General features: G+C 41.5%; 1 protein-coding gene across 2 annotated transcripts in view; it reads left to right on the top strand.

The window, feature by feature from the left end:
• The window catches only part of SLC16A10 (solute carrier family 16 member 10), a 113,836-nt gene that overhangs the window by 95,507 nt on the left and 5,728 nt on the right, over positions 1–12,601 (top strand). The window contains exon 4 of one of the 2 annotated variants that reach the window (XM_058566452.1): positions 413–556. The exons of the other annotated variant lie outside the window; for it this stretch is intronic. Within the exon in view, the coding sequence (XP_058422435.1) occupies positions 413–556 (144 nt within the window). The remainder of the gene's footprint in view (positions 1–412; positions 557–12,601) is intronic. 2 annotated transcript variants of the gene reach the window in all.

The raw sequence follows: 12,601 nt of genomic DNA, 5'->3' as shown, positions 1-12,601 counted from the left end.
CTAGAAGAGGTGAAACTCCAGAACTGATCCTTAAACTGCCTTTCAGGGGAGCAGACAATGTGCTGGGTCCTTGGGTGACCTTGAGAGAGCAGGGTGGTGTGGTGCATTCAAAGGTCTGTCCTCGTCCTTTAGCTAATGGCTCAGTTAGTTTACGTGTTCTGGGAACCCTTTATTAAAAGTAAAAAAAAAAGACCTCATAAAAATTCTCATTTCTTATATGCAAACTAAATCATGTTAGCTGTCCTTCATAGACATCATGAATAATTATCACAGCAATTTTTATAAAGATTTGAATTTGGAACAGGTGAGAGTCCTTAACATTGTAGAGACACAAAGGCATTTGTACAAAGTCTCAAAACTTGTCAAGTTTTCCTACCATATTTAGTGTGGCTTCTTTCTCTTTGGTCTACAGATGAAACATGTGAATGAAAGATTCGAAAGTGACAAAAATAAAGAGGTGGTTCTCATGTGCATTGGCATCACTTCAGGAGTCGGGCGGCTGCTCTTCGGCCGGATTGCAGACTACGTGCCTGGTGTGAAGAAGGTTTATCTACAGGTGCTTTCTTAAGCCTTTTTTCCCCCAGCAAAGTTATCCGTATTGCCTAATGGCTCTGTAAATTCTTCTGTAAAAATGAGAAATATTGGGCCAGCCTCATGGCCTAGTGGTTAAGTTCAGCACACTCTGCTTCAGCAGCCCAGGTTCTGTTCCCCAGGCGTGCACCTACACCACTTGTCAGTGGCCATGCTGTGGTGGCGGCTCACATACAAAATAGAGGAAGACTGGCAACAGATGTTAGCTCAGGGCAAATCTTCCTCAGCAAAAAAAAAAAAAAAAAAAGGACAGAAATATTTTCTAGAACCTAACTTCTACAAGCAGTTTTTCAAGGGCAAATCAGTTATGGGTTTGGGGTTTTCAACATGAGAGACTGGCAATCAAACAACAGTCTTCTTTGTTTTGTCACAGAACTCCACCAAACCCAAATGTTTTTTGCCCATTGCTTTTTCTAGGAAGAATGTTTTCTTTTTAGCATAGTTCCCACAGTCATGTGCCTTTTGCAATATCTTGTGAAATTCAGGGGTGTGTGTATCTTTTGAACTTCTTCATTGCAGATTGCCTCCTGGGTGTTATGGGGTGTGCACTAAACAAATGCCAATGCCAAGATCATATTGACACTCATTTGACAAGTATTTAAATGACTCCTCCATTCCAGACATGGTGCTAAATGCTGCAGAAGAAACATGGTCTGTGCCCTCAGTTAATAGTTAATGGTCTCATGGGGAGACAGATAAAAGTGTTGCAGCACATGGAATAATGGGTATCTAAATGGGTGCCATAGAAACATAGGCACCAAGCATCTCAATCACTAGTGAGGGTCTGAGCAGGCTTCCTGAGCTGGCGGAGTGTTAAGAGGTGAGTAGTAGTTGGATAGATAAGGAAGACAGAGAAGCGTGTTCCAAGTAAAGGAAACCACGTTGGCAAAGAGGTGGAGGTGTGACATAGTATGTGATGTCTGGGAAACTGAATGTTTGAACAGAATAAAGAGAGAATGGTAGCTTGATTGGCTGGGAGGGTAGGCAGGAGCCAGGGTGGGAAGGGCCTTTATGAGCACAAAAGAGGATGAACTCTATCCTGAGAAATCTTCCAGGAGCCATTAAAGGATTTTAAGCAAGGGAGTGACATGACATGAGTTGTATTTTATAAGCTTAATCCAGTAACTGTGGAGGGTAGAATGAAGTGGAGGAGGGAGCAAGTGTTGAGATAGTCACAAAGGCCACGTATTGTATGGTTCCATTTCTATGAAATGTCCAGAATAGGCAGCTCTATAAAGACAGAACGTAGATTAGTGGTTGTGAGGGGTCAGGGGAGGGAATGGAGAGTAACTGCTGCTGATAAAGTTATTTAATAAAAAGAGTGGAGGCAGAGAGACGAGTTAGAGACTGTTGAAGTCTAGGCAGGAAGAACTGAGGCAGAGATCCTAGGATCAAACAGGGAGTCAAGTAGGGATACAGGGAATGAGAGTTCACTGGAGCCACCCATCTAAGCTGGGGCTGGGGTTTGTGGCTTGGGGTAACAGTGGATGGTTTTGCTGTTTTATCAAGATCAGTAATTCAGTAAATTAGAGTAAGATGATGAGTTCATTTTGCCATGTTAAGTTTGTGGTGCTTGTGGGAAAGCCAGGTTGAGTTTGGAGCTCATGAAAGCATCTGGATAAGAGACCTGTGGGACTTCAGCATCCCTGGGCTGTAGGGGGTGAGTGGAGGACCAGGGGTATGCAAGGGAGACCGAAAGGGAGTGGCCAGATTGGTAGGAAAAAAGCAGGGCACAGAGTGTTTCCAGGGGCAGGAGTGGTCTGCAGTGTCAGCTAGTAAGAGGGCAGGCACATTTCAGACTGAAAGGTTTTCACTGGATTTAGCAACAGAGAGTAGTTTCAGTGGAGTGGCAGGTGCAAAGGACTGATCATGATCAGTTGAATAAATGGAAATAAGGACAACTTTGCACTAAAGCTTGGCTGTGGAAGGAGGGTAAAGGGGATCCAAAAGGGGGACTTGGGATAGAGAGATGGAGCACATCTGCTCACTGTATGGAGGAGAGGCAGTATTTGAGCAGGGCCTGGCAGGAGAGGTGGAATTTGGGCGCAGGAAAATGATGAGAAAAGGCGTTTATTTCAGCTAAAGTAACTTCCATTAGTTGAAGTAATCACCACTACCATCTATTGAGCACTTCCGCGAGCCAGACGATGAGCTAGTGCTCCCCATGCGTTATCTCCTTTACTCCTTGCCCCAGCCCTTGGAGGAAAGAATGATGGTACTCGTTCTTTCTACTTGTAGACATGAAGACGGATGAACAGAGGCCACCTCACTATGGGTCTGTGTGTGTAGGTCCAGGCACACAGCTGCAGGAAGCAGTCTACACAGCTAGAAGCAAGTGTAGACAGCTGGCAGAGTGCTACTTTTTAAAGTATTTACTATGATCGTTGCCCCTTCTATTAATACCTGTGGATTTCCTTGTGGAACATTTAGCAGAACATTTGGTCTTGTTCTCAGGTGTCAAGGGAGCCCTCTAATGGACATTTGTTGCATTACAGTCTTTCAGCTTCCTTTCATTCATTGAGAAAATTCTGAGTTCCTACTGTGCCCCAAGCACCAGCCTAGACCCTGGTGGGGGTGATACAAACAAGACAGACATGGTCCCTGAGTTTCTGGAGCAATACTTGAGGCAGGAAAAAGCTGAGCATGTTTGGGAACTCAAGAAGACAGGGAGAGCGGCATGGGAAGAGGTTGGAAAAATAGAAGGGGCCAGATTATACAGAGCTGTGAAAGCCAAGATGAAGAGAGTTTACTTTAGGTGTAGTGGGTCTTTGTGGGAGAATGACACTGTCTGATTTTACATTTTAAAGTCACTGTGGTTGCTGTGTGTGTGGAAGATGGAATACTGGGAGAGAAGCAGGAGTACAAGAGGGGAGGATGACCGTTAGGGATCAGTACAGTGCTCCAGGTGAGAGAGGGTGGAGGTCCAGACCACGGATGAGGTCATGGTATATTTGATACATCAACGTTTTACTCCAAAACAGCTTTTGAAAGGTTTCCCCACTACAGGTGGGGCAATCAGGTCATTTACAACATTTTTGGGGCACCTTTTAATACATTTTTCATGTAATTTACAAAAGAAAATATAGCCTTTCCTAAATTGTCCCATGTTTGGTCTGCAGTTACACAGCAGTGAATTAAAAGTGAGTAATGTCATTTTGGGTGAAAGGTTAGTCTCAGCCTGGCTTCTTTTAGGTCTCCTCTGTTTTTTTTTTTTTCATCTAAATGTGGTGTAGTGTTTGTGGCACCCAATAGTCCATGCTGAGTCACAGGTGAGATGACTCATTTCAGAGAGGCCTGTGAAGGGGAAAGAGGCTTTCAGTGTGTCCTGTGGCTGCTGGGAGCCACCAACTGGGCTCCATCTTGTGAACATGGTGGCGCAGGAGCCCACGCGGTCCTCACCCACGCAGCCTCCTGGACCTGCTCCTTGGCATCACTCTCTTCTCCCCTCCCTCCCTCCTTTTTCCTGGCTCCCCTGCCCCAACTCCCAGACATTCAGTGTGCTGTCTGATTCTTGGCTCTTTCTTCTCTGCTGCGACCAGTTCCAGCTCTGCCTATTTGCTCGTTCCTCTTTCTCTCTCCCTCCCTGGCTGTCTGCCTTTTGGCCCAGCTTTAAGGGTTGGAATGTTCCTGCTGCTTACCTTCCTCTCCTTGCTTTCCTTGGTGGTGTGTTTTCTCAGACATACCCGCTTCCCTCCTTTCGTCTGTTATAGCCCAACCTCATGGGGCTGTGACAGTTCTCTCCCTTCCTTGTCCTCTTGAAGCTAATTTTGAGTAGCAGCCAGGCACAGAAACACTTCACAGCCTCCCACACGGTCTCATTTCTGTCGTCTTGGGTTTGGGAGCCTGCAGAGCAGAAAAGCACAGGCTCTGGAGTGAGACGTGAGTTCACCCAGTCCTGCCATCACCTTGTCTCCAGAACCGGCAGAGGGCTGTGGTGAAGATTCATGGTGACAGCTTAGGTAAAGTGCCGGCCCAGTGTGGATGATTGATAAATCCTTGCTTTTATGTTTTAATATTCTATTAAATGCTGAGGCAGATCCAGATTTGGAACAGGTCTCAAGAAAGGAGACCATAATTATCCTGAACTAGAGATCTTTGCTTATAGGTAACAAAGAGTTTAGGAGTATATCTCACGCTTCTGCTTAAGAGCTGTGAATTTAAACTTCTATCAAGGTCCTGGGTTCCAGGTATTTTCAGCCTAACTTTTTTTTTTTTTTGTGAGGAAGATCGGCCCTGAGCTGACATCTGCCAGTCCTCCTCCTCTTTTGCTGAGGAAGACTGGCCCTGGGCCAACATCCATGCCCATCTTCCTCCACTTTATATGGGACGCCGCCACAGCATGGCTTGACAAGCGGTGCGTCGGTGTGCGCCCGGGATCCAAACTGGCGAACCCCGGGCCGCCACAGCGGAGCACATGCACTTAACTGCTTGCACCACCGGGCTGGCTCCCAGCCTAACAATTTTAAATGCTAAGCGAAGAGATGATTGAACTGTGTTATATACAATAATAATGGTTAAAGAAAATCTTTGCAAAGGTTCCCAGAGTGTGTCCTTTATTGGGAGAGGAAAGGCTGTGTCCTGTATCTTCTTACCACCTTTTAACTTCACAGGTTTATCTTTCTAGTCACCATTAAATTACTACAGATTTGTGTCTTTAATATGTGACTGTTTCACAAGTGTGAGAGTGTTTTGAAGGTTTGAAGTTATAACTCCATAATGAAAGAATTGAAAACTTTGGATTTAGATCACTTTCCCATTGTGTCATATTTCTCTGTGACATGGACATATTGAAGTGTGGACATCATATCCATATATGTAAAGCAGAGAAACTCAAACCACGTGTGTGTATGCATAGGAAAGGTCTAGGAGGATGCAAACCAATTGTTGAGTTGTTATTCCTAACAAGGAAAGTGGGCATGAGTTGAGGGTGGGAGGGGGTTGCAGGGAAACTGTCATATATTACTGTATATATTTTTCTAAGGTTTAAATTTTGTAAAGAATGTATTCATGAGTTACTTTTGTAATTTAGAAAAGTTTTTTAGTAATTGAGAAAAATGAATCATTTTCCTATCTGTCTTCCTGTGTAAGCATCCTCTTCTGGTTGAAGTAGAATTGACTGATCATTGTTGCCCATGCTTTTTTCATTCCTTTTTAGCATTTTACACTTTCCTCAAGATACCTTGGGATAAGGGTACATGCTTTACTAAACGTAAGCTATTTCCAAAATAGTATCCAAACACGTAGCAGTTCCCCAGCCTGAATGAGGAATCAGACCATGAGGCCCTCTCTTCTCACCTAGGCTCTGGCACTGGAGCCAGTTTCTCCATCAGGCAGAAATGGTGGCTCTCACGTGCCGTGGAGAAAGCTGAACAGACTCCCTGTGAAGCACTTTGAAAGGACTGTGGCCTCTGTGTGCATTAGAAGAAGCCAGCTACTCAGCTGTGGCCTGAACACTTCCTTTTCATTTGTGATGGACCAGTAGATCCCTGCTGCCAACTGGTGTCTGCCCTGGGTTCCTAGCCAGAGCTCTGAAAGTCTGGAAACTTTATATTGAATAAATTTATAGGAGCAACACTCAAATCTAACCGTGGCCAGTTGTGCATCTGCCTCTGAAAATGCATTTCTGCTTATTCAGGTACAGCTCGCTTTTCCTCTTGAGCTATACTTAGATTCCTGAGCCAAACTTAAACTCACATTTCTCCGAGAATGCTCTCTTTGTGATAGAAATGGGAAAGGTAATAGCAAAAGAAAATTTTTTGTTGTTCTTAGGTACATAAACTAACACACGCAAGGGGTCATTCTTCTAGAGTCTGTAATGTTATGACAGAAGATATTTCCTCGGATGGTTTTAAGAATACAAAAGCAAGAAAGACATCTCCACTGTCAGTGCCTTATTAAATGTCAGTGCCAGAGCCTAGAGGAGAATTAGGGACCTTTGAATCCCTTATTTAAATGGAACCAGAGCTGCTGTGTTTGAGGGGGAAAAAAGATTGTATAGAATACTAAATTTATTCATCTTTCAAACTGGGGCTCAGTATCCACTATTTGATATATGGATCAATATGTGTTTTGGGAAGTGATAAGGAAGTACTGAACCTCCTACATGAACAGTTGGCTAAACCTTGTGGCTCCTGTGGCTCAAGGGTCCCTGCGTATGAGAAATAGGTACGTCCTCACCAGCTTGGCCTCTTACCCCCTAATTGAGCTACATTTTGGGGAGGAACAGCTACTGGGAAAGAGCACCATTTCTCACTAGTATTGCTACAAATAAGGTAGAAGCAGCTAGTTATTTTCCGAGAAATGCTAAAGAATAAATGTGTATTTCTGTGAACTCAATTCTCTTTTTTCTTTTTTTATTGATGTCATAATAGTTTATAACATTGTGAGATTCCAGTTGTACATTATTATTTGTCAGTCACCACATAAATGCGCCCCTTCACCCCTTGTGCCCACCCCCCAGCCCCCTTACCCCTGGTAACCACCAAACTGTTCTCTCTGTCCGTGTGTTAGTTTATATTCCACATTTGACTGAAGTCATACAGTGTTTGTCTTTCTCTGTCTGGCTTATTTCACTTAACATAATACCCTCCAGCCCCATCCATGTTGTTACAAATGGGATGATTTTTGTCTTTTTTTATGGCTGAGTAGTATTCCATTGTATATATACACCACATCTTCTTTATCCAAACATCTGTTGAGGGACATCTGGGTTGCTTCCACGTCTTGGCTATAGTGAATAATGCTGCAATGAACATAGGGGTGCATAAGCCTCTTTGGATTGTTGATTTCAAGTTCTTTGGATAAATACCCAGAAGTAGGATAGCTGGATCATAAAGTATTTCTATTTTTAATTTTTTGAGGAACCTCCATACTGTTTTCCATAGAGGGTGCACCAGTTTGCATTCCCACCAGCAGTGAATGAGGGTTCCCTTTTCTCCACATCCTTTCCAACATTTGTTATTTTTTGTCTTAGTGATTATAGCCATTCTCAGCGTGTAAGTTGATATCTTAGTGTAGTTTTGATTTGCATTTCCCTGATGATTAGTGATGTTGAACATCTTTTCATGTGCCTATTGGCCATCTGTATATCTTCCTTGGAAAAATGTCTGTTCATATCCTCTGCCCATTTTTTGATTGGGTTGTTTGTTTTTTTGTTGTTCAGGTGTGTGAGTTCTTTATATATTATGGAGATTAACCTCTTGTCAGATATATGATTTGCAAATATCTTTTCACAGCTGGTGGGTTGTCTTTTCATTTTGATCCTGGTTTTCTTTGCCTTGCAGAAGCTCTTTAGTCTGATGAAGTCCCACTTGTTTATTTTTTCTTTTGTTTCTCTTGCCCGAGTAGACATGGAATTCGAAAAGATCCCTCTAACACCGATGTCAGAGATTGTTCTGCCTATATTTTCTTCTAGGAGTTTTAAAGTTTCAGGTCTTACCTTCAAGTCTTTGATCCACTTTGAGTTAATTTTTGTCTATGGCGAAAGATAATGGTCTACTTTTGCAAGTAGCTGTCCAGTTTTCCCAGCACCATTTATTGAAGAGACTTTCCTTTCCCCATTCTATGTTCTTAGCTCCTTTGTCGAAGGTTAGCTGTCCATATATGTGTGGTTTTATTTCTGGACTTTCAATTCTGTTCCATTGATCTGTATGTCTGTTTTTGTACCAGTACCATGCTGTTTTGATTATTATAGCTTTGTAGTATATTTTGAAGTCAGGGATTGTGATACCTCCAGCTTTGTTCTTTTTTCTGAGGCTTGCTTTAGCTATTCGGGGTCTTTTGTTGCTCCATATGAATTTTAGGATTCTTTGTTCTATTTTCATGAAGAACGTCATTGGGATTCTGACTGGGATTGCATTGAATCTGCAGATTGCTTTAGGTAGTAGGGACATTTTAACTATGTTCATTCTTCCAATCGCTGTGCATGGGATAGCTTTCCATTTCTTTTTTTTCTTTCTTTCTTTCTTTATTTTTTTCCCCCAAAGCCCCAGTAGATAGTTGTATGTCATAGTTGCACAGCCTTCTAGTTGCTGTATGTGGGATGTGGCCTCAGCATGGTCGGAGAAGCGGTGCGTTGGTGCGCACCCGGGATCCGAACTCCGGGCCGCCAGCAGCGGAGCGCGTGCACTTAACCGCTAAGCCACGGGGCCGGCCCTCTTTCCATTTCTTTATGTCATCATTGATTTCTTTCAATAATGTCTTACAGTTTTCATTGTATAGGTCTTTCACCTTGGTTAAATTTAATCCTGGATATTTTATTCTTTTTGTTGCGATTGTAAATGGGATTGTATTCTTGAGTTCTCTTTCTGTTATTTCATTATTAGAGTATAGAAATGCAACTGATTTTTGTAACTGCAACTTTGCTGTAGTTGTACCCTGCAACTTTGCTGTAGTTGTTGATTATTTCTAATAGTTTTCTGATGGATTCTTTAGGGTTTTCTATATATAAAATCATGTCATCTGCAAACAGCGAGAGTTTCACTTCTTTGTTGCCTATTTGGATTCCTTTTATTCCTTTTCCTTGCCTAATTGCTCTGGCCAGAACCTCCAGTACTATGTTGAATAAGAGTGGTGAGAGTGGGCACCCTTGTCTTGGAACTCAATTCTTAAAGAAGACCAAGAAATTTTATTTTTAAGTAACTAACAATTTTTATTTAGTAATTACGATTAAAATTTAATAATTATAAATAACTAACAATTATTGTCAAATAATTGAAAAAGAGAATATAAATTAATATAGTTTGAATTGAGAAAAGGAGAACTTGCAGTCAGGTAAAAATATCAAGAAGTAATATGCTCAAAATATATAGTAATAAATTTGAAACTCTTAAGTGAATGATTTCTTACAAAACTGACCAAAGAACAAAATTTTGAAGGGGCCAAAAGTGGATAGAAAAATCAGGGTAACTACCAAAAGTAAAGTGCCTGGGTCTCATGTTACATAAATTGGTCCAAGAAAATATTCGTTTATTGAGCAAAATTGACTTTGTGCCAAGTAGTGTGCTGGGCTTTCAACAGTTCACTCTGGTGCTCTTATCTTGGAAGAGACTTGCACTGAACAAAACAGGAAAAGAATAGGAAGCACATTCACAGAAAAAAATATCTTCCTGAAAGCTAACCTAGTATAACTACAGTGGTGTGGTGGGGAATGTTTGGTCTGTGGCTTTGCCAATTAAACTCATTGAATCCGGCCCGATAGTGTCCTAAAGTTTTAGTCTAGATTCTCTGGAGTTGATGATGATATATATGTTTCAAAGATTCAAATGACTTTCCATGTTTAGCTCCTTTTACATTTGTAGGTAGAGTTAAAATGTATGTATAATTAAGAATATTAGGGGGCCAGCCCCGTGGCTTAGCGGTTAAGTGCGCGCGCTCCACTACTGGCAGCCCAGGTTCGGATCCCAGGCGCGCACTGACGCACCGCTTCTCTGGCCATGCTGAGGCCGTGTCCCACATACAGCAACTAGAAGGATGTGCAACTAGGACATACAACTATCTACTGGGGCTTTGGGGGAAAAAAAGGAGGAGGATTGGCAATAGATGTTAGCTCAGAGCTGGTCTTCCTCAGCAAAAAGAGGAGGATTAGCACAGGTGTTAGCTCAGGGCTGATCTTCCTCACACAAAAAAAAAGAATATTAGGGTTTGTCAGGTTAGTTTTCCAATAAAAATGACTCCCTAAATCTTTACTTGTTAATTTCAAACCACTTTCTACATTTTGATTTATCTTTAGATCTCTTTTTGCACAGATTGGAAGCATCAGGAGGAAGTGTTTTTTGTTTTTTTTTTTATTTTCCCCCCAAAGCCCCAGTAGATAGTTGTATGTCATAGCTGCACATCCTTCTAGTTGCTGTATGTGGGACGCGGCCTCAGCATGGCCAGAGAAGTGGTGCGTCGGTGCGCACTCGGGATCCGAACCCAGACCGCCAGCAGCGGAGCGCATGCACTTAACCACTAAGCCATGGGGCAGGCCCATGGAGGAAGTCTTTGTACTAGCTCAAGGTCACAGAGAGCTAGAACCTGGTCTCGTCTCTCTGAGCCTTAGTTCTTTCCAACCTACCAGGTTGCAAACCCAATAATTACCCATTGCTAAGAAATTATGCTTGTGCTTTCATGGAAGTTGTGTTGAAGAAAAAGATATTTAAGTAGAAAATAAAAAGTCAGGAGAATGGGGAGATTGTGTTCTTTAGGAAATATGAAGTATCAGACTTATTTTTCAAATAGTCAACTCAGAGTCTTAAACTAATTATAATTTTACCATAAAGCCATATTTTAGTAATGAAGAAGAAAAACTTACTTGGCTATATGGTATGATAGTGTCACAAAGAGACCTAACCTGGAGTTTGAAAACTTTTTCAAGAGCATGTTTCTTATTGTGGGGTCAGTGGACCACCTGTGTTAAAGTCACCTGGGGAGCTTGTGAAAACCGCCATTCCTGGATCCCCGCACTCACACTCTGCCGCTTCAGGAGCTCCTTGGGTGATCCTGATGCACACTAAGGTTGTGAGGGGCTGCCCTGAGGCGTGCTGCCAAGCTTGGTATGCCATAGGTGCACCTAGTGGGTCCTAGGACAAACAGAACAGATGAAGATGGTGATCCAGATGCTGTTTTATGTGGTCTCTCTTCCTCCCCAGCCCCATTGTCATTGGAGCAGACCCTCAAGGAACAGTTCCATCTGCTCCCTGCTACTGCCCACACAGACCATGGCTTCCAGGCTGGCTCCATCTGTGCTTTGGGCGCGTTACTAAACCTCTCCCAGCATCACTATCTTCATTTGTATAATGGGGATAACATTAGTATCCACCTCAAAAAGTTGTTATTAGGATCACCATCTAAAGTGCTTAGAACAGTGTCTCACATTTAATAAACACTATATAAATGATAGTTGCTGTTGTATGCATACTTTTCAAAAACCTGATGCTTTTTAAAACATTTCTTCTGCTGACTAGTGAATTGTCCAGTTTTAATTAGTTCTTTACCTAAAAAAGTTATTGAGTTGTCTGCTCCTTCTTTTTTTATACCCATCATACTTTGAATATACAACTCTGGCAACATCTAGAATACTTTGTGTGCTTATTTCTTTACATGCTCATCTTCCCACAACCCAAGGGTATGCTTATTCACATAGCACAGTGTGTAGCACGTGGCACAGTAGCTACCAAATGGCAGGCAGAATCAGGTGTGTGATTCTATTAACTACTCTAACACTAAAGTGAAAGGATTCAATGGCTCAAAATATTTCTCAACCTTAACTCTGGGGTGCTTAAATAAGGTATATCTGTGATATACCACCGGAAGACATAATGTTTTCATAGTGTTTGAAAATATTTTCTGATAATAATATTGATTTATACTATCAAAGTAGTAAAAATGGGTTACATAAATTAGTTCTTAGGATGTTATAGTAGAATATGTTTTCACTGCATATTATGCATCATATTTCCTATGACAGTCAAAACAATTGGAATTTGAATAATCAAAATTCAGTACATATTTATATAATACATATCAAATCATGGTTACTTATTTTAATCTCTCTCACTTGGTCTGAATATGCTCATCATGTCTGGAATATTAGCAGGCAGTATATTTTAAATTGATTATTTAAATATCTAAAACTTACATCACTGTATTCCCAGAACCAGAAGCTCTGTGATGTGAAGAACTGATCTTGCTGGCATATTTTCATTTTGCAAAGGACTAATACCAATAAAGTGTATATAATTTCAAAGGTAAAATTAAAAAATCAAATGTTTGATGAATGAATTTCAGCTGGTATTCAAAGAACAAATATTCATTGAGCACTGACCAGATGTAAGATCCTTAAACCTTATAATATTTAGTCCAAAAATGACTTTTGTACAGATTCTGACCTCAAAGAGCTTACAGGCTGGAAGGGAAAGTAAGTATATAAAAATAGTTACTTTCTTCTTGTCCTTTAATGGAAATATTGAGAAAGTGCTGGGGGAACTCGGGGGGGATGATTATGAGAGTTGATTATGTATATAAAATC

This window comes from Diceros bicornis, chromosome 23 (assembly GCF_020826845.1).
Source record: "Diceros bicornis minor isolate mBicDic1 chromosome 23, mDicBic1.mat.cur, whole genome shotgun sequence".
NCBI classification, from domain to species: Eukaryota; Metazoa; Chordata; class Mammalia; order Perissodactyla; family Rhinocerotidae; genus Diceros; species Diceros bicornis.
Note: the sequence above shows the minus strand (reverse complement) of the source record. Positions and strands in the feature narration are given on the sequence as shown.